Source organism: Athene noctua, chromosome 11 (assembly GCF_965140245.1).
Source record: "Athene noctua chromosome 11, bAthNoc1.hap1.1, whole genome shotgun sequence".
Lineage (NCBI taxonomy): Eukaryota > Metazoa > Chordata > Aves > Strigiformes > Strigidae > Athene > Athene noctua.
In genome coordinates this window covers 1,280,326-1,301,277 of record NC_134047.1, presented here as the reverse complement: position 1 = coordinate 1,301,277, position 20,952 = coordinate 1,280,326, and the positions used below count along the sequence as shown (strand labels likewise).

The 20,952-nt window shown below is 58.6% G+C and overlaps 1 protein-coding gene across 3 annotated transcripts; it reads right to left on the bottom strand.

Annotated features, from left to right (window-relative positions):
- Positions 1-102: 102 nt before the first annotated feature.
- On the bottom strand, positions 103-20,101 carry MPP1 (MAGUK p55 scaffold protein 1). Of its 3 annotated transcripts, none has more exons than XM_074915603.1 (12): positions 19,852-20,101; positions 13,225-13,368; positions 12,797-12,875; positions 11,696-11,781; positions 10,502-10,570; positions 6,244-6,440; positions 5,867-5,973; positions 4,913-4,993; positions 4,251-4,331; positions 3,700-3,902; positions 3,043-3,117; positions 103-1,417 (listed from the first exon to the last, which is right to left on the bottom strand). In XM_074915603.1, exons 1-12 carry the CDS (start codon positions 19,945-19,947, stop codon positions 1,241-1,243), a joined length of 1,395 nt encoding a protein of 464 aa, XP_074771704.1. In that variant the 5' UTR covers positions 19,948-20,101; the 3' UTR covers positions 103-1,240. The 3 variants fall into 3 exon arrangements, with proteins under 3 accessions (XP_074771704.1, XP_074771707.1, XP_074771705.1); XM_074915606.1 differs by having other exon boundaries at positions 6,244-6,380; XM_074915604.1 differs by having other exon boundaries at positions 13,276-13,368.
- Between the last annotated feature and the right edge of the window lie 851 nt (positions 20,102-20,952).

Below are 20,952 nucleotides of genomic sequence, written 5' to 3'. Positions count from 1 at the left end.
CCTGGCCTGTCTGACCTTGACTGTGTTGGGGTCAGGGAGGTGGGAACAGACTTCCAGCTGTGAGCCAGTGCTCAGCCCAGGAGGTAAAACACCAGTCACAGCAGTGTTTCAGCACATGTTTATTGCTGCTCTTTATTTCCCTGCAGTGGATCAGAACGAAAGTCCCTATTGCACATGAACAGATTTTATTTTTGGCATCCTTAAAAAAATTGCACAAGACTTCTTTTCCCCCTTCCCCTAGCTGACTGCTGAACACCTAAATGGTGGCTGTGGTTTGCCCAGGAGCCACGGTTATGCTTCCTGGACATGGTCCTGGTGGGACTTGTGCGTCAGTACACTCCTGCAGGAAAAGAAACCCCTTTGTGTGGGTGGCTCTTATGTTTGCATACAGTGTGTGAGAGACACCCTAGACTCTGGAGAACATGCCCGGATGGTCTTTGCAGAGACACTTTCTACTGCATGCAACAGATGCTTGTGGCTGGATCTAATTTACCCATTGATCTGTTCCTCTGGGGTTTGGTCTGTGGGACTTCCTCAGCTGCTGCCCAGTTTCTCTGGCCAGGTGGTAACAATCCAAGCTGCATGGTGAGAATTAACAGTTGCACAGGATGAATCTGACAACTGCAACTGCAGAATGCAGGCTGAGACCTGTCTGGGGATAGAATGCTCCATGCCACCTTTGTCAAATCCACATGTGTTTTTCTGCTCTTTTCCCATTTGTGAGGGGGAACCCTTGGATGTAGAAGCCCTGGTGTGATCTGTGTGAAGCATCCTAAGCTGTGGGCTTCCTTGGAGCCTCAGGCACCAGCCAGGCTTTCAGGGTGGTGGTGGTGCAGTACACACCCCTGTGATGGCAGGGGACATCTGCCTAGAAGCCCCTGCTCTTGGTACTGATGCAGAGACGGGCCAGGTGCTAGAGCAGGACTGCGCCTTCCCTGGCCCAGTGTGGGGGGAGCTGTGTGCTCTCAGCTTATGGGGTGCCCAGGGCTCTGCTGGAGCCACCAATTTAGCACTGCACTGCAATGGTGTGGCAGGCAGCCGTCCCCTGGGCAGCCCCTGTCCTGCGTTCCCCAGGGAGAGGAGATCTGGAGACCCTACGTGTGTGTCGAGCGATTGGAGACCATGTCCGTGGAGTACAGGGAAGGGGGTGCTGCACTGCGTGTGGATCAGGGGAAGCTGAGGAGGCTTCTCCCGGTGGCTGCAGGATGGTTGATGGAAGCGGCTGGGGGTGAATGCCCTCTCAGTAGACCCAGGAGACAGGCACCCACTGTGGGGAGCTGCAGGCCTGCTCAAAGGCTTCCTGCAGCACCTGGAGGCTTTCTTCCACCCCATTGTTGACCAGCGAGAGGTCAAAGTAGTGTGCGTATCTGCTCCGGATGCTCTCTGAATCCTTCTGGAGCTGCTGCAAAGCCTCTGACTGCAAGAAATGAGAGAGTGCTCAGGAGGCTGGGGAGGAGGGGAATTTCACAGCCCACCCCAACAGGCAAACACCCACCACCAAAACAACTGAAGTGGTTGCTAAGTACCAGAGCACAGAGCATCCCTGCAGCTCGTCTGACAAGCTAGGAGCTGTTGTGTGATCTCTGGGAGTGCATGGGAATTTTGCTGGACTTGGATGCAATGCTGAGAGCATCGGGTTACCTGCTAGAGTGAGGCCAGACCTGCTTGGTCTTGTATTTACCTTTAAAATGCTTTGTGGCAGCTTTCTGGAAGGAGAAAGTTTCCTAGCTGTAGACTGCTCATTACTACACTAGGCAGTGTAGCCAGCTCAAGGCCTAAGGCTGGTTTCAAGGTAGGATCCCTGCAGGATAGTCCTTCCCCCGCTGGCTTTTGAGCAGAACAGCCTGGCTGACACAGCTGGACCAGCCTCCCTCTCCTGGTTTTGTCCGGGATAGTTAAAATTCTCAGTAAAAGTAAAGCTGCTGTGGCTACTCTGCACAGCTCCCCAGTTAGCGGGGGCATCCCAGGAGTGTTCCTGTGGCCACCTGTGCCCTCCCCAGCGCAGTCCAGACCAATTCCCACAGTCCAAACAGATCCCCACCATCTCCCTGAGTGGGGCTCCCTGCTGCTGTGCCTGGGGGGGTGGTGGGGGGTGAGCCGGGGGTGCTGTGCTCACTGCAGCTCTTGGGGACAGGGAGGAGAGCAATAAGCAGTTTGCCTGGGCTATTGTGAGCCCTGCTGGGTCGCATTTTGGTTCTGCTGCAGCCCTTCCAGTAAGCGGTTACCTGAGCTGCAGCAGGTAGCTATATATAGTGCCTGCACCACTGCGGCAGGAGCTCATTCCTCCGGGGGCAGCAGTGGGTGACGGGGGGGCAGTGGGGGCAGCAGGCTTCCTAACTGCCCCTTCTGCCCTGACATTTGCCCCACTTCCCCCCCCTCCCTGATGCCCCCAGCCTTCTGCATCTGGCTTTACAATCCTCTGCAGGTTAATGTGTCTCTAAATGTCAGTATGATGCTTGCTCTGAAGGCTGCATAAATGTCCTCCCTGCAAACTCTGTATTTTAAGCTTTATCAACCCCAAATTAATAGGTTGGGAGAGGGGCCTTGGCTGGCCACGAGCCCAGAAGGAGCACAGCTCTGTGGGTTTCCCTGTTCTCCCATGACTCCCCCTCTCCCTGTGGTGCTGTGTGAGTTAACTGCAGCAGCAGTACTGCTTTCATCCTAATTTTGGAGGGATGAGCATCTTAATGAGGCAAAGAATGAAAGGAGCTGCTGTTTGCGTCCGCTGTTTGCATAGCTGATGGCAGGATAAATGTTCCTGCTCTGCAGCTGTGCTGGGCTGTGTGCCCCACTACATGTTAGCAGCCAGTGATGCTGCTGGGGGGTGAGTCTGGGAGAGAATATGCAGCTACAGGAATCACCAATTCCTGTTTCTCATATTTGTACCAAGAAGGTTGCTCTGGTCACCTGGACTATAAAAATCACTGCGGACAGGAAGAGGCTCACGTGGAGCAGCGAGTGAGCCCTGGGCTGCTGCAGCAGGCTTCTCGACCCCCTGCTGCAGGCCAGCGAGCGCAGCCAGAGCAGGACCTGGCCACCCACCTGCTCTGCCTTGTCTGTTGGGGCTATGAAGACTATGAACGGGGAGAGCTCAGCTGTGCGGACAATCTTCAGGGTCTGTGGAGAGAGGGTGTTGTTATCAGTGTGGCCGTTCCTCCCCCATGACGCCATGCTGCCCCCCAGCTAGTGTGATAGTGCCTGTGATGCAGTGGTGGGCTCGAGGGGCCACCCCTGGTCTGGGGCTGTGGGCCCTCTGGGTACTCCTGAGCCTGGGTGTGGCTGGAGCAGGGGTCCCAACATGGACCTGCCCCTGTACCTCACTGGGGGGGACCTAAGGACATCCCCAGCCCTGCTCTGGGCTGGCTACTGGGCACAACTGCCACTTTGTGAAGCAGCACCCACATGCTTGGTGTCAGAGAGGTGAAGGGGTCCCTGTGCAGGGCCCGTGCTGGCTCTACACCCCCCCAGCTGCCTGGCCCTGGCCTTGCTGTCACAGCCAGGTGTGTGCTGTGGCAGGGAATACCCTCACTGCACCCATGTCTTGGGAAGGGAAATGCCACCCCAGCACTCCCTGGCTTTTTCCTTTGGGAAGGGCGGGTGGGCAGTGCACCGAAGAAGGCAGGGACAGTCACAGCCAACACATAGGTAGTTCAGTATGTGGCAGCCCCTCTCCTGCCCACCCCTTCCCCTGCTCCCTACCTGGGGCTCAATGTCCAAAATAGCAACTTTGTCCTGCTGGTGGATCTTGTGCACTGTTTCAAACTTGGTGCCAAACATGTTTCCCTGGTAGCTTCCAAACTCCAGGAACTCATTGGCTGAGATGTCCCGGGTCATCTCTTCGGTGGAGACAAAGTAGTAGTCCTTCCCATCCACCTCATTCTTCTTCTGGGGGCGTGTGGTGTCTGGGAAGGAAGGGAGATGGTGAGTGCTGGCCCCCAGGGCTAGGGAACAGAGTGGAGCAGGCAGCCTCTTCTCTGGGTGACCTGGATGTCTTGCCTTCCCTTTTTGAGCATGGGGCTAGGGCAGGGAAGACCTACGTCAAGACTAGGCTGTACTAATCCCGTTTCAACTCCTTCCTGCTTGGGACAAGTAGGGGACTCAGGCAGCCTGAGGAGAGCTGCTGGGATGCAAAGAGCAGGCAGGAGGCCCTGCAGGAACATCTCTCCACCTGCAATGTGCTGCCAGAAGGTCCTGCCTCGAGGGGAGAAATGTGTCCTGTGCTGTGCCCGCCACCCTGGCTGAGTACTTACATGGGGGTGGGTACATGAACTTCTCCGGGTTGTTGCTGAGCAGAGCATTCTTGATGTGGCTACGGCCCACGCCACTGGCCCCTGCAGAGAAGGAAGGATGGGTGCTGCAGCTGGGCTCAGAGAAGCCTGGTGGGAGATGCTGGGGCCCCTCCGCAGCTCTGCGTCTGAGAAAAGGTGCAGAGCTCCTGGGGCCTCGCCCAGGATCTCCTTTCTGAGGTGGTACATGGTGTCTTCCAGTCCTGGAAGAGGCTCTCCCTGCCCTGGGCATGCTCAGCTCCCGCCCCAGCTGGAGACAGGGCCCATGTGTGCCAAGAGGCCAGCATGGCTGGGCTATGTGAGCTGCCCATGCCCCACAGGGTCCACCAACAAGTGCTCAGCACCCACCCTGGGAGTGCTTGCTTTGGTGCAGCTGCACAGACCACAGCTGGTTTTAATGAAAATTATTCATAGAGTACTTAGGAGCTGGAAACTCCTGAATTAATGGTACCTCAGCATCACAATGTAGGTGCATGCCAGACGATGCACAATGCCGCTCAGAGGAGGGCAGCCTGCTTGGTGACTGCTGCAGGCAGAAGAAATGCTCCCCAGGTTTTGAAGGGCAGCACTTCCCTTCACCACACACAGCCCCTGGGCCCGTGGAGGATGCCTGGGGCAGGACCTACCGATGAGCACCAGAGTCTTCCTCTTGAAGGCAGGCAGCCTCACCACCTCCTCATATGAAACCACATCCAGCTGGTCAAAAACTGGGGTTGAGGAGAAACAAGAGACCAAGTGGTCAGAGCTGGCTTGGCCACAGCAGCAGGACCACGTGCGTATCAGACCGAAGCCAGGTCCTTCAGCAAAATGGAGGTAGTGATCAGGACTGGGCTGGGAGCTTGTCCCTGTTTGGCTGCTTGGGGAAACGGGCAGCAGCCTCAGCAGCACGTGAGGTGTGGAGGGGGTGCTGGGGAGCTGGACCAGCAACCACCGAAGGAGAAGCCAGGGCTGCTCTTGCTCAGTAATTCTGCTCAGGACAGTAGGACCTGGGAGCTGGGGGCGGGGGGAGGTGGCAGGACGCTGCAGAGATCTTGTTGCTGGGGGAGCTTTATTTATCTTGCTGATTTACAGCCTTGTTTGCCGCTGGTTGGAGCTGCAGGCTGGGCTTGGAGCCAGCATGTCCTCAGGCACCTGCCTTTGCTGGCCCAGGACATGGGGTGTTTGCATGCGTGGCTGAGGGGCAGGCTCACAGCTCGGCAGCTGTGGGGAGCAGTTCAGTCTGCTCCCTAATTGCTGAACAGCAGCAAGGCCACCCCCGGGACCTGCAGTTCAGCAGCCTGCAAGGTTTGAGGCCCAGGAGTTCAACCTCCCAAGGAGCTCAGGGCCAGGAGCGCCGGGGACTGTCACCACAGGAGTGCAGGGAGCTCAGCGCCAGCTCCCACGGGAGCCTTGTGCACTATAGAGCTGCACAGGGACACAGCTGTGGCCACTAGGGGTATGAGGACTTTGGAGAAGGGACTCAGAAAAGCTGACAGCTAGGCCATTTGGTCTGACTGTCATGGAGGACAGACTCACCCCTGCCCAGAGGCAGGGTGATGGCCAGGGCTGGGGATGGAGCCTGTTGCCCTGCTCACACTTACTTGAGCTGTGCTTGGCCAGGTATTTATCTTTGCACTTCTTCTTCTTCCCAAAGGGGCTGCAGCTTGGGGATTCGCTCTGGCTGGACTGGGTAACACTCGCCACGCGCCTGCCAAAAGAGGAGGACACCACCATGGTCCAGCTGTCACCCCAAGCCCTGGGGGAACCGCAGGATTGTCCCTCAGACATGCAAGGGCAAGAGGAGCAGGGTGCCTGCTGGGACAGGTAAAGGCTCACCCTGTAGCAGATGAAGGGGACATTTGCCTCCTTTTCCCAGCAGTGATGCTGGTGTTACCCAATACAGTCACACTCCGGGTAGCACATGGTCACTGTTCTCCACTCCCAGATCCAGCCCTTCTGGCCAAATCCAGGGACCTACCACTCCTGCAGTTCCGGAGAAGGGATGAGTCCTGCCGACTCAGTGCAGGAGCCCTCCACCCGGCCTTGCCACCAGTTGCTGTCGTCCTTGTTTATGATTTGAATCACGTCACCAGTCTGAAACTTCAGCCCTGCTTCCTTGCAGGGGATCAGGTTGTCTTTTTTGGGGTCATAGTCAAACTGCGCCCTCATGAACATCTGCAAAAGAGAGAGCGGGCCAGAGTTGGCATGGCCACGCAGGGTGGCTGATCTTGGTTGTGTCCAGCTCCTGGCCCCACACCACATCCCCAGGCAGTGACTGCAGAGCTGGCTCCACAGAATCATCTGGGTTGGAAAAGCCCTTGAAGATCAGCCAGTCCAACCACTAACCTAGCATTGACTGTTCCCAACTCCCCCAGATCCCTCAGCGCTGGGTCAACCTGACTCTTCAACCCCTCCAGGGATCCCGGGGACTCCCCCCCTGCCCTGGGCAGCCCATTCCAACGCCCAACAGCCCCTTCTGCACAGAAATCCTTCCTCAGAGCCAGCCTGACCCTGCCCTGGGCAGCTTGAGGCCATTCCCTCTTGTCCTATCACTTACTACTTGGTTCAAGAGACTCATCCGCCCTCTCTGCACCCTCCTGTCAGGTAGCTGCAGAGGGCCAGGAGGTCTCCTCTCAGCGTCCTCTTCTCCAGACTAAACCCCCCAGTTCCCCCAGCCGCTCCCCAGCAGACCTGTGCTCCAGACCCTGTCCCAGCTCCGTTGCCCTTCTCTGGACACGCTCGAGTCATTCAATGGCCTTTTTGTAGCGAGGGGCCCGCACAAGGTCCCTGCTCCAGGAGGGATCCCAGCCCCTGCTGCTTTCCAGGCCCCCTGAGGCTGGGAGAGGGGTGCGGGGGTGGCGCAAAGGTAGATGCACAAAGCCTTGGAGGGAGCTCTTGAGCATGGAGCTACCAGTGGGAAGGAGGGAGGACATCTTGGCTTTACTGGGAGCCAGTGAAAGAGCTGCTGCCTCTAGGCAGGTCTGCATGCCCCACAGCTGGTGCTCCAGCCCCGACATGCAGGCCTCCTGCAGGCCCCAGGCGCTGCGCAGTGCTGCTGGGCTCAGCCAGCCAGAGGAGTCCCACCAGCAGAGAGGAGCCATTGCAGCAGAGCACCCTGCAGTCCCGTGTCCTGGGGACCTCAGGGAAGGCCATGTCTCAATCCCCTGCTGCATGTTGATCCCTGCCTGGGTCTGTCCTGGCCTCTTCAGCATCAGCTACTCTTGCAATGTTATATTCATCACAGCTGCAACTGAAAGTGAGCTGCTGCTGCTTCCCAGGGCACTGTGCCACCCTCCTGGGGCTGAGGAAGCCCTGGGGACCAGGAAAGCATGAAAAAGTGGGCTTTCCCTTCTGTTCACTCAGATCTTTGGGAGGGGGTATACAGCGCCTGTTCCCATTGAGCAGCCCACCCTGCTGCCCCCACCAGCCTCAAGCCCGCCTGAAGCTAGACAGGCAGCCGGGCACCCCTGGGCTCTCACTGCCTCTGAGTATCTTTGCAAAGGCAGGAGAGAAGTGGCATGTGGCTTTCGCACTCGGACCTTGTTTTCCAGGAAGGCTGTTCAGGAAGAACAGACCGTCAGAGAGCAAAAGGATGGATGAGAGTCCCCTATCACCGGGAGGATGTCAGACCAAGCATCTGCACCCAGCACTTTCTGTACTGCCACCTGCTCTCGGTGCCTGGATGCACAGCTCCTTGTCTGAAACACTGCTGCTGCTGCAGTCTGTCTCTGGCCAGCGTACCTGGCAAGATCAGGACCAGCTCAGGACTAGGGTGGGGGCAAAGCCAAGGCAGGGTATGGAGGATGGGGAGTGAAAGGCTGGGTTTAAGGAACAAAGTAAGGCTGTGGCTAAGCACAGACCTCACAATGCCCTTGTTCCCCTCCTGGGGTTTTTTGTCCTGTGGGCCTGAGGCTGCTGGGAGCTCCCAGTCATGGTGTGAAGTCCTGCAGGGTGTCCCACAAGTCATGGTCTCCCCATTGGGGTGCTCCCCATTGTTTGAGACTTCTGTGAGCACTCAGGAGGGTGCTGGGCCCTTATGCCCAGCAGTCATGCTACAAGCAGAACCTTCCGTAGGGGAAGCAGCAGTATCAGGCCCAGCTTCATGCTTGTGCTAATGCAGGCTTCCCCTGAGCACAACCCTGATATTTATCCTGCAAACGCAGCATGTGGCAAGCGGGCAAAGGGATTCCCGTGGGGTGATGCCTATGTCCTGTCCTCAGATATGATAGGCAGGGCTTAGGAAGTCTTCCTCCCTGGGTAGGGTAGACAATGCTGTCCTTGTTCCACATTAAAACAATTTCCTGCAGTGTCCTCCAGCACAGGGCCAGCAGGACATGAACATGGTTCCCTTTCACTGCCAGAAAAGGAAGCATATGGATCAAGCTGTGACATGAGATCGCTCACACTGGAAGACAAGAGTGAAATCTCCTTTCAGCATGAAGACTAATGCTTGTTTTGAAAGCACTCTCTGGCACCAGGAAGCTGGTCATCAACACAATCACACAAGGGACACACAGCAAGCACTGCCCAAGCATCTGCCTGGAGCCCTCTGCTCCTGCAGCCCTGGTACCCCAAACCAGTCATAACCTGGCCACTTTTGGAAAGACCCTCCCTCACACTGATTAGGAGTTAGCATCGGAGGGCTCCAACCATCACCCACGGGCTGCACAGGGCCAGCTCCAAAAGCAAGCTATTTGCTTGCCTGCTGCCAGCCCCATCTCCAGGTAGAGAAGCCCGGGTACTGAGCAGGCTCCAGCAGGAGAAGCCCTGGTTTTTAAAGTCAAAAGGCTGCGGTTTGTGCCTGGGAACAGCTTGGTGGTGACCTCAAGAGCCCCGAGTGCTCATGCTTCTTGTTAAAATCCTCCCAAACAGACCTGCCCCAAGCACTGAGCTGGCCTCAAGAGTGGCTGGCTGCCAGGCTGCGGGGCAAGCCAGGGCAGGGAGGCATCATGATGCCAGGATCTGCACTGTCCTGCCTGCCAGGACCTGAAATGAAGGTGATCGTGGGGATCCAGGGAGCCAAAACAAAATCAAAAGTCCACTTTTGGCGGTGGACTGCAACAAGCAGAGACGTGAGCAGACAGCACCATAGCCCTGGACACAGCAACAGGGGGGACAGGGAAGGAGTTTGCCCCTGTGTCCCTCCCTGAGCCCACGGCCAGTCTCAGGTGAGCCAGCAACTGTTCTTTTTCTCAGAGGTAACTTTCCCCCTGGCACTGAGCTGGCTGGGTCAGGCCAGGGAGGGCAGATGGGCAGCAGGGAAGGGCAGACATGGGCCAGCGTTTAAGAAACAAACACGTGCAAGGCTGGTTGAGCTGGAATGGGGACAGCACGGGCTGAGCAAGAAATGGAGAGAGTTTTCACTTGCCATCATGTCAAGAGACTTCAGCTTCTCTGGGTAAGGAAGCAGGGTGACAGGGGTTATCACATCCCATCCCCACCCAGCTCCCACCGTCTGCCTCTGAGCTTCTCTGTCACTCCTGCCTGTCCCTGACAGGGGGGCTGTGCTGGGGTTGGCTCCTGCACCCAGACACAGGACAGCATCCCAGCCACTGCACACTGGAGGCTTGGCAGAAGAGCCAGCCCTCCCCGCTACCCTGAGCATTTCGGCCACAGCAGAACCTCAAAGGCAAAGCCAGGCAGGTGCCACCCCCTGCCACAGCACGTCACCCTGGCAGCGACAGCAGGCACACGGAGCCGCCTTCCTCTCTCCCACCACTTCCTTCCTCCCACACGCTGCTCACAAGCGTGCTGGTGGCACCCAGGCCTGCGTCACCCTCCTCGTGGCTGAGGCACCATGCATCAGTGACAGCCCGGTGCTGCACCTGGAGGTGCTGCTGTGGCCCCGCAGTGGGGATGTGGCTCTAACGGCTCTGAAGGTGCCAGGAAGCTCTTCTGGACTTCCTGGTGTGCACACGCCGCTGCTTTCCCATCCCCAGACACTGCATACATGTACCACTGTGGCTCAGGCACCCCAGGCTCACGTTCCTACACACATGTTGACTAAATACACCCACACAGGGCCAAAACCTGCTTGTTTGCAGCAATGTAAGCACAAGACCAGTCCCTTCATCCTCCAGAAGCTCAGGCAAGGTGACCAGGCAGCCATCCCCTTGTCCTTGCCCTGGCTCAGCACAGTTCTCTCCCCAGTGCTGGTTCCCTGTGGCTCACTCTGGCCCCACACAGCCCCACAGCCACGTCCCAGCACAGCCCGCGGGTCTGGAAGCTGCACTTACCTGGAGAGCAGGGAGGCGGCTTTGTTGGTTGGGAATGACTTTTATTGAGACCATCCCCTTGGTTTCTTTCTAGTGAACAAAGGAAGGGGAGAAAGAAGAGTTGGAGGAGGTGGTGCCTGGAGGCAGCCCAACAGCAGCAACCTGTGCAGGGAACTGCTGAGTGCCAGGACCTGCAAAGGCCAGTCATGGGGGACACTACAGCCTGGCCAGAAACAGCTCTGCCATGGCTTGTCCTATCCCCATGGGGGGACACCAACACCCCCGTAAGGGGCTGGCTGTGGGCACACAGAACAAACATGGAGATCTGTACCCTCTCTGGCCTGGCTGCCCCAGTGAGGAGCCTAGGAGGAGGGGCTGGTTCTGCCAGGTCCCACCATCAGCTGGCCTCTCACTCCTGCCCTCCTGGTGACATTAGAGGCACAGCACTCCCTTGCCTGCCACAGGCCAGATGCTTCATAAGACCTACATTGTCCTGTGGGGACAACCACATCTGGAGGCTTGGATGAACCTCCTGGGCCAACTGTGCTTCTTGGGAGGCAAAGACAAGCTCCTCCTTGGTCCTCCTGTCTGGAGAAGGGATGTCCCACCACCAGGCAGGAGAGGACTGTGGCACTGCGGCAGGGCCAGAGCTCCTGGTGGGTGTCCTCAGCACCACTACCACCTCCCTCCGGCCAGTCCCACATGCTGGGCAGAGATCAGGATGGCCTCAGCGTGTGAACATGAGGCAGGTCTGAGACCCTGTCCAAAGCTGTCTAGCAAGGGCCTGGCAGGATCACCATGATGTCAGAAGCAAGAAAATGGCACCAAGGTGACCTGCGGGAGCGGCTCTGGTCTGCAAGAGCAGCCAGCTGCTGGGCTGGAGTTGCATACCGGTCTTGGCAAGCAGAGGTGGCTTCCAAGCCCCACACACATCAGTACATGTCAGGGACCCAGCCAATAGCCTTCGCTGCTGCTCTCGTGAGGCCTGAAGCAAGCAGCAAGCACAGAGCACCGAGGCTGCACACAGAGACCTGGCGCTTGGCCGTGTTACAGCCCTCCAACACAGCGGCCCTGGCTCCTGCCACATCACACCACTGCACAGAGCTCTGTGTTGGCACTGCCATCTCGGAGGGGGTGAATGCTCAGCCAGCGTGCAGATCTGCACGCCAAAGGGGTCCTTCCAGGGAAACAGCCCTGCCAAACACAGATACCTACCAGCATCTTCTGCAGCTGGTCAACCGAGTGGTTGCTCACACTCTGCCCATTGATTTCTATGATTTCATCACCCACGTGAAGGGAGCCTGCCAGCAATGGGAGAAACATGAAAATGCAGGACTGGACAAAAGCCACTCACCAAACCCAAACTACACAGCTCTCCAGCAGCCTCCTGACCCCCTGGGCAAGCTGTGGCCAGACACTGTGGCATTTGCCTGGGCAATGCTTGTGGAGCCACACGTGTCACCAAAGCACATGGGACTAAAGCACAAGGAGAATGATTTCTTCCCCCTCCACCCAATACACACACTTCATCCAGTCTGGAGGTCATCAGGTCGCTTTCCATGCGTTAGACTGGTCAAAACACCTGTTTAAGAGTTATTCAAACCCAACCTCAAGTACCTCACCTGAAGCCAAATGACAGCCTCCTTATAGGGCCCTTAACACAAGCATTCTTGACTTTGTGCGCTTTCAGTTTATAAACCCAGCCAGATTACAGCCTCAGATATACTGCTATAAATTAGGCTCCAGTAGTGTTATATTGGAATGGCTCCTGTGTTATTTTGGCAGGGGTAAGCTCAGACTTCCCACTTGGCTCTAGGGCTGGAAAAGGGACCTCTTCTTCTAAGCACAGAACATCTCATTTCCATGCCCCCTTGGCAAGACCCAAAACCAGAAAACAGCACCTATTTATTTCTTTTGGCATCTTCCTTTGGTCTGCAGAGCCAATCTACAGCAAGCCTGTCCCACCTGCGCCCTTTAGGAATGGGAAGAGCTTCTCCTGTAGTCTCTGGGGTGTGATCCATCTCTCATTACAGTGACCGCATCACAAGACAGAGACAGACTGTCTCTGGTTCCATTTTAAGAGAGCCCTTCCCCCAGCCCTTGCTTTCTCCTAAAGCTGCCAGTGTATTAACACAATGACCGTGCAGAGAGACCAGCAAGTCCTGAGTTCCTGACACATTCCTAGTGGAGGAACAGACACAGATGTCCATGTCACAGGGGAAAGCCAGCAGTGCTGGAGGGCTGCCTTATCTCTGCACAGAAGAAACCAGCTGCAGATGTGCACCCCATACACTGCCTCTATGAAGGCCTCGTTACCTTGTCTGTGAATCATCCCCCCGTGGAAGATCCTGGCCACCATGCAGCTCTGCTTGTCATTGAGCTTCAGCGTGATTCCCTGGAAGACAGGAAAATCCATGACTGCTCACTGGAGGGGAGGGCTTCCGTGCTCCCAGCAGTCCTCTCCAGGCCCATGTCCACAGTGGGCTGCACAGTGGCTGGGGGGAAGCCCCTGGCTTGGCCAGTCCTGCCTGCTGCAGCTCCTCCTGGCACAAGTATCACCACCCTTTGATGGGGTTCGCTACGGGTTCCCAGGCAGGAGGCACGATCCAGCACCTTCTTCCTGTGGCCAACACCTCCAGCAATCAATCTCCTGCTTCCCCCGAGGCCAGCCCGTTAGCACAGCTTTACCTGCCCCTCCGCCCCCCCTGTGTGCCACCAGGCTTTGGGATCTTGGCAGCTCTCACCATGGGCTCCTCTGTGACCTTCTCGAACTGGATGAGACGTATCTTCCGCACCTCCCGGCTGTTGCTGTGGGAGGGGCTGCCCAGAGTCGCTGAGCCGTTGGTATAAATGTCCTCAGTCATGGCATTTGGGGACTGAGTGATGGCCTGTCAGGGCAAAACAAAGACTGGGATTTAGGGGCTCCATCTGAACAGGGCCTGGGAGTGCTGTCTCCCCGCTGTGGACCTGAGCTACTCCACCATGTTAGGGTGCCTGGGGGGCAGGTGGGGCACAGGGGGAGGAGAGGACAGTAAGAGCAAGATAAGATAAGAGCAAAAGAACGTCACCCTTGAAGGTGTGGATGCAGGCTTGATCTGCAGTTTTCCAGCCTGGAAAACGCAGGAGGTAAGAAAACTTTGGAAAACCTGCAAGTAGCAGAAGCCAAAAGAGTCCACAGCTGAACATCTTCTGCAGCAACAGTCCCAAACACTACTTGTGTGTCGCAGTAGCATTTGGCCCACAGCTGGCTTCCATAGCATGAAGACCAGAACAGCTTTGCTGAGTGAACGGTGCCGTTTAAGACTCATCTCTGAGAAGTGAGGCCAGGCTCTGCCCTGGCTCAGTTTGCAAAGTCAACCTTTCCTCATCTATGTCAATGGGCAACCAACACGGTGCAGAGCTACATCCACATCCAGGCACTGAAGGCAACATGCTTCCAAGCCAGCCAGAAATTCCCCATTTGCCTCCCCAGCTCCCAGCTACAAGCCAATTCATGCTGGCTGGCACTGGGAAGCCAAGCAGGGCCTTTCAGCCATGGGGAAACCTCTGTTTGTCTCCAGCAGGCACTGGCACCGGGACAGATGGAAGGTTTGTGGGGTCCGAGGCAGAGACCTCCAAACCCACCCTGCCATGCGCAGGGACACTGCAAACTGACCTGCCACCTCCCAGTCTGAGAAAGCCTGAGGCGGTCCTGTTAGACCTCTCGGGCATGCTGGGCAACCTCTCCGCACAGCTCACAGAAGTGCTGGTTTGGCCCCAAGTGCAGTGGACTTCCTTCGAGCCTCTCCCAAACTGATGCCTGGCCTAGCATAACCCAGGCCAGCTTCGATCTGCAGCCCCTGCCCACCGTGTGGCACACTCAAATCCCCACACCAGACCACAAGGCAAAGCAAACCCTCCTGGCTGCCCCACTCCACACCAGGCTACCAGCTTTGTTGCCCAGCTTGTACCTGCCTTCCCAGCAGCGCTCAGGTTGGGAGGTGCAGCCAGCAAACCCGCAAGGACACCCAGCGAGGTCCTCACCGGCTTTAGTCCCGCATCAGCCACACCACAGCCATGCCCAGCCAGGCAGAGCCAGCAGCTCTCCCCTCCGCACACCCGCTTGCCAACACCTGACGGAGCGCTGGGCCCCAGGGCTCTGTGCTAGCAGCCTGACCCCAGCACCCCGGCTCGCTCTTGCCCACCACAGGCACTGGCCTGGAGCAGAGAAGGGGCTGCAGCCCCACGCTGCCAAGGGGCGAGACCCGGCCAGGCTACGGGGAAAGTTCATGTGGGTACAACTGCAGTGAAGAGCATTTCCCAGGGGGGTGCAGCCATGGCACTACACCACAAAAAAATGAGCTTCGGTAGGGATGTGCTGCCAGGCTGAGACAGTGGCCCAGCCCTGTGTAACGGCCAAAAGCAGGGAGGGAGCCAAAGGCAGGGGCAGCAGAGCCAGGACTAGCTGGGTCAGCATGAAAGGGACTAGCAGAGAGGAACAGCCCAGCATCAAGGCACCAGCACTATCGCAGCCTCAACGAGAGGGTGCTGGCAGGGCTGGGACAGGGTGGGAAGGGTGCAGGGAGCCATGTACCCATGCTGCAGTGACAGGGAAGATGCATGATTTATTTTTAAGCCAGCTACTTCTAAAAGAGCCAACCAACCTCCCCCTCAGAGGAAAAAGGGGACTGCGTGGGCTGCAGCCATCAGCAGCTTAAATATGAAGGAGGAGGCTGAATCCCAGCCCAGAGCAACACCTGTGTCAAGGACTTGTGGGGTGGAAGGAAGAGGGACTCACAGCCCCCAGCCTGACTTGCCAGTCCCAGAGCAGGGCACGCTGTGCTCCTGTGCCATCGGCAGGGACAAACCCAGGAGTGTGGGTGCCTAGAGGCAGTCCTCAGCTCTCTGCCAGCTGTTCCAGCTCTGCTGAGCCAGTAGGCGAGAGCAAGAAGAGGATGAGGAACTTCTTTAGCCCTACCCAAGGCCAAAGTGCCCATGAGGTGGTTTGAGTCAGCACAGATCACACTTATCTTGGTCATGCCTTGGGAAAGCGTTACACTGTGCAATCCCTGGCTTCAAACCTCTAGGCTCAGCAGAGCCTGATGACCCAGGACACAGCACAATCTGCTCCAGAGGCTGGGAGTTCCTGTCCCCGCTGTCCCCACCATCCCTGCCAGCTGAGCCTCCCAGCCTTGACCTTTGCTTTTTGCTGAGAGCTGGAGAAAACGCCCAGCCCTTGATGCTGATGCAGCACCAGTGTCACCTCGGTGACTCCCAGAGAGCAAGCCTTGTCACCAGAGTCTCGCTGCTGTGCCTGGAGACGGCCACCAGTCACTTGATGGCAGCCCTGAACCCAGCAGGGCCTTCTGGCAACTCCCTCTGCCCCAAACAGAGCCACACTGGGATGGTGTGGGCTTTTGCTGACTGCACTGGGCAGGTGGTGGATGGGAACAGGAAAATGCCCAGCTCATGAGGAGGACCAGGATCCATGGGGTGGAAGATTTCAGCCCCCACGTTGGACACCCAGAAGCTGGAGACAGGAGACATGTGTGGCTCTCATGCTCCATGCACACGAGCTGGCTGGCTGGATCACCTACTCTGCACTCTCCTGGCAGCCACCACGCTCTTGGCCAATTTGGCTCGGCATAGCCTGTGATCTCAAGCGCCTTTCCAGTCATGCTGGCAGCAGGCCAGGCCCTGCTACTTATGCACTGCTTTGCAGGAAACGTCTGTGAGTGCTGCCGAGAGCCAGCGCCGTGGCCACTAGGGCACAACTCCACGCTAGGGCCAGCCTTGGGGCAGACACGGGGTGAGGAGGCTGGGGGGCTGAGCTGTGCAAAAGGGCTGCTGGGTGCTGAGCAGGGTCCCAGCAGGGCAGTTCGGCCTTGCCCAGCACCCAGCAGCTCTATGGGTGCCTTGCAGCTGGCTGGCGAGGGGACAAACCCTCGCACAGAAATCCTGCTCCAGGGGGCAACGCACAGAGGAGCCACTGGCTCCACGGGTCACAGAGGTGCACCTCAGCTCCCTGCCCGTGTCTTCCTCAAGACCCCTGATTTCTGCCCCGTATCCCAGGGCAGAGGGAAGGGCACCAGCTCTCCGAGCAGCATTTGCCAACAGGGACTTTGGTAAGTGCGGAGCTATCCTCAGCAAGGGCTGGGCATCCTGTCCCCCGCAGGGTCAGCACTGTCTGCCAGGGCGCTCCTGCTGTCGCACTGGCTCAGGCAGACTGCATGCCACCGGGCAAATCAAACATTAACTGGGTAGCGTGTTTGCAGGAGGCTGAAGCAGCACGTGAGGAAAGCAGCACTGTAGTGCAAGGGGCATGTTTGGTAGTTTGGTTCCTGGGCTCCCCTTGCTGCTCTAACCAAGAGACTTCAATATCAGGTGCCCTTGGAAAAGCAGGGCTGCCTGGCAAGCAAGCAGGAAAAGACCAGATGCTGCTGGCTTTGCCAAGCAGACCCCGGAATACAGCAGGTCAGATGTAGGAGGGAACCCTGGAGCAGGGATCACCCAGGACAAGCTCCACTGCCCACAGTGAGCAACAAAATCCCAGCTCCCTGGAGGAATCATCACCCCTCACGTTATAATCACCGTAGGTGTGTGCAGGGAGGCCGGGGCACTGTTTGGTGCAGAGATGTCCTGGCCCAGCAACCTCTCCTCCTGCCTTATAGTGCTCCAACCTTGCCACCCCACCATCCAGCAGATGTGTGCATTGTGGTCTCAGTACAGCTTAAAAAACACAGCAATGTGTAAAAAGAGCAAACTGCCAAAAAAAAATTGAGCTTGGGAGTTGCTTTTGGGCTGCTCCAGCAGTCTGGGGAGCAAGAGCCATGTATAACATGCATATAAATGCATAACATTTAGAAGTAATTCATCCCTGCCTTCTGCTAGGGATTACAGCCTTCTCAGGCCTGCCAGCACAACCATAGGAGCAACCCCACCAAAACTCCTTCCAACTATACGATCCAGATTAAAAAAAATAAAAACTGTAATTAAACCAAACAGGATTACATTGTTGACACTGGGAAAAGGCCTAGCAATACCAACAGGTCACAGTGGGAAGGGGAACAGAGAAATAGAAGGGATAGGAGTGGTCACAGAGGCCAGAAGATGCCAGTGGCTCTGCGTGCCCTCACACTGACTCCAGATCATGGAGTGCTGCAATGAAAAAGGGACAGATTTTCAAGGAAGCACACTCCGTCATGCTGAGGCACCATCTTGCCATCAGGAAAGGCTGATGCAGCCTTCCAGATGTGCTTGTGAAACTGGTCACCTCAAAAGGAGGGTCAGTAAAACCACAACACTGACAGAAGAAACCTTTCAGAACAAGCCCTGCAAAACAGCTTTTCCCCTGCAGCCGTTACGGACTGGAACGTGGCAAAATGCATTTGAGAGGGAGAAATTGGAAACAGGCCCCCCCCCCCCCCCCATTTTGGTCAAGTCCAGAAGTTTTGCTCAGTTTTCAACCACTAGTTTTGCCCTCAGACATTTCAAGACTTGGTCCCTGGGGACTGTGGCCTCAGTCTGCTCTGGAGCTGGTGCTGGTTGGATGCCGGGAACTGCTGCCCACAGGGAAGCAGTGACCCCTCTGCACCCCCAGGCTCAGCTCTCTCCAGAAGCACCCTCCTTTTCTCCACTGGACTCACAAAGGTCACATTTGCTGCCCATTTTACAGCTGGGGAACTGAGTCACAGCCAATAAAGGGACATGCCCAAGGTCACTCTGCCAACCAGGTGCACAGCTGGGAATAAAGCCCACACCTCTTTAGTAAATCAGTATTTGCCAGCTGGGAGATAAGGAAAAGATACAGAGGCATGTGGTAGGGCTCAAGGGAAGAGGGCAAGCAGTTTCCTGCACTTTGGCTTGTTTTCTAGCAACAACATGGCTTCCACTGGAGAAGGATTTGTGGGCCCTGCCACCACGGGAGGAACACAGGATGGTGGTTCCCAGCGTGTGGCTCCCTCAGAGGAAATGGGGAAGAGAAACCTCCCAGCCACCCTGTTTGATTCCAGCCAAGGCCCAGCCAGCCAGGCCCAGCTCCCCTCTCAGGAGTTGCTGCTGGATGATGTCCCTGCTGTCCCACAGAGGGGCCACAGCCTGTCTCTGCATGCACGTGACATGGGGATGAGCACGAGCGCCTGGCAAGCTCAGGACACGTAACCCCAGCTGAGTGCCAGCCCTACAAAGCTTCTCCTAAAAGGCCCCAGGCAGATCCCGGTTCACCATAATGCCAGGGAGCTGTAGGCCAGCTCCTGCTTTTTCCATGCCCTGCTGCCATTGGCAATTTATCCCTGAAGCCAGTCAAGTCCTCTGCCTGGATCCTGCAGGCAGAGGATGGGAGAGCTCCTCTCTCGGCAGCTGCCTGATCCGGGCACTTTGCTTTAAAAGCTGCTTTTTTTTTTTTTTTTTTTTTTTTTTAAGCACTCTGCCAGGGCTGAGCCAAAAAAAGCTCATGAACAACTGGCAGGGGACAGATCTGAGAAGTCTCTTTTGGATGCTGTAGCGACCAATGGGATAGGCAGCACTTCAGGAAAATTTCCCTCCTGCTCTCAAAGGCTCCCCACAGCCGCAAGGAAGCCTCAGCCCAGGCACGTTACGCCATGGCTCTGTGAGGGACTTCTGCTCAGAGTTGAAAATCTCTGCTGGGAGAGAAGCACCAGCTGCTCAGCCCTGGGCACTGCTGACCTTCTCCCGGTTGCACCCAAGCTACCCCAGGTGACACCGGCTGGGGACGGCGCCCTCCCAGCAGACCCGGGATGGCTGGTGCAGCCTCATCTCCTCGGGTGTGCTGGCCCCTCCGCCCCCATGCCCCGGGGTAGGTGTCAGGAGGGCTGGTTGCATCCCCCTTCCCCGGGGCTGAGCCCCACCGCCACCCCTCCAGCTCCCGCGGGAGGTTGCTCAGCAGCTGAATCAGCTCATGTGACAGGCGGTTCCAGTTCAGACCAGCTACAACTTTGCAGCAAAACAAGCACAAGCTCCTCCGTGGCAGGATGCTGCAGCCTTCCCCCCCTGCACCCCCGTCCTCCTCCTCTGCCCAGCCCCGCCGCGCTGCCGAGCGCTCCCCGCGGCCCCCTGCCGGCAGCCCCGCTCCTGGGGTGCGGGGGACCCGCGGGACCGCACCCGCGGCTCACGCACCTCGATGCCCACCGCCTGCCCGCCGGGGGGGCTCTGCCGAGGGGACCTGCTCCCGCTCGCGGGGGTGAGGGCTGGCGGGGGACCCCCGGAGGGGATCGGGGGGCAACGGACACAAGCCGGGCCTGAGCTGGGCGCAGAGTGCCGGGCCGGCGGCCCGCGGGGGAGCGGAACGGTGCGGGACACCGCAGGCTCGGCGGGAAGGGGGGTGGCACGCGCGCTCTCCGGGGGCTGCCAGGGCCGGGGCCCCCGCCGCTCACCTCGGGCTTGGCCCGGTTCTGCAGGAGATGCTCCAGGTAGAGGTCGGAGAGCGCCGTCCGCATGCTGCCGCCGCTGCGCCCCGACTTGAGGGTCATGGGGCCGCCGCTCCGCCGCCGCCGCCAGCAGCCGCCGCCGGTTCCGCTGGCTCCAGCAGAGCGGCCCGGTCCCGGTCCCGGTCCCGGCCCCGCCGCACGGCCCCGGCTCCAGCAGCGCCCGTGCGCGCCGCCCGGCCCTGTGGCAGCGCGGGGACCCTGCGGGCCAGCGGCGCCGGGCGGAGCCAGCGGGCGGGGGAGGGCCGGGCCCGGCCGGGCGGGCGGGGCAGGGCCGGGGCCGCCGCGCCGGTGCTGAGGCCTCGCTGCGCGCCCCCCCCGGCGGCTGCGGGTCGGTGCGGGGCGGCCGGCGGTGTCGGGATGGGGAAGGGGGCGCGACGTCCCCGCAGAAGCGGCACATCGGCACCGCCGGCCGCCGCGCAGAGCCCCGCCCTCCCCCGGGAGCGGGCCCGCGGGCTCCGCCGGGAACAGGCCCTGGCCCCGCCAGCCCCGGGCCGGCCCAGCGCTAGGCCAGGCAGGTGCTGGCACCCTGCGGGACGGGGCGGGGGCTGCCTGCATCCCCTCCCGCCAGGTCGCACGGTCGCCAAAGCCAGGGCGGGAGGCGCTGGGGGAGGCTCCGTGCCCTCCAGCCCGGGCCGGGCCCGCAGTGACACGGGGGCACCTCCGCTGCGGGCCCGGCTCTCACGAGGCCACGGTCACCCCCGGCCCCGCCGTCGGGCAGGGCGGGGTGTGCTGTTCCCCCAGGTGCCCCCCCAGGGGGAGCAGACCCGGGGATTTCTCGGAGCCGCGGCAGGGACGGCCCCGCTCTGCCGCCCCCCGGCACTCGCCCGGCCGCGGCCGGGATGGCGGAGCGCTGCGCCCAGGCACCCTGCGGTGGGACGGGCCGGTGCTGAGCACAGGCTCACTGATGCCAGAGCCCGGGTGCAGTCTGGGTTTTATTTGGCGATAGAAATTAGTTCTGGTGGAATGTTCTTCAAAATAATCCCTGAAACGGTTTTTCATGCCATCCCTGTCGTCTTGGAAGGTCCGAGGTTTCCCTGCACCAGTTCC

Coding starts and splice junctions, on each gene's coding strand:
- MPP1 (XM_074915603.1), bottom strand. CDS start 19,947: ATGACCCTCAAGTCGGGGCGCAGCGGCGGCAGCATGCGGACGGCGCTC. Junction 10,571..11,695: donor ACCAGCTGCAGAAGATGCTG/GTAGGTATCTGT, acceptor TTTGTTCACTAG/AAAGAAACCAAGGGGATGGT. Junction 3,118..3,699: donor TTTTGGACATTGAGCCCCAG/GTAGGGAGCAGG, acceptor CTCTCTCCACAG/ACCCTGAAGATTGTCCGCAC.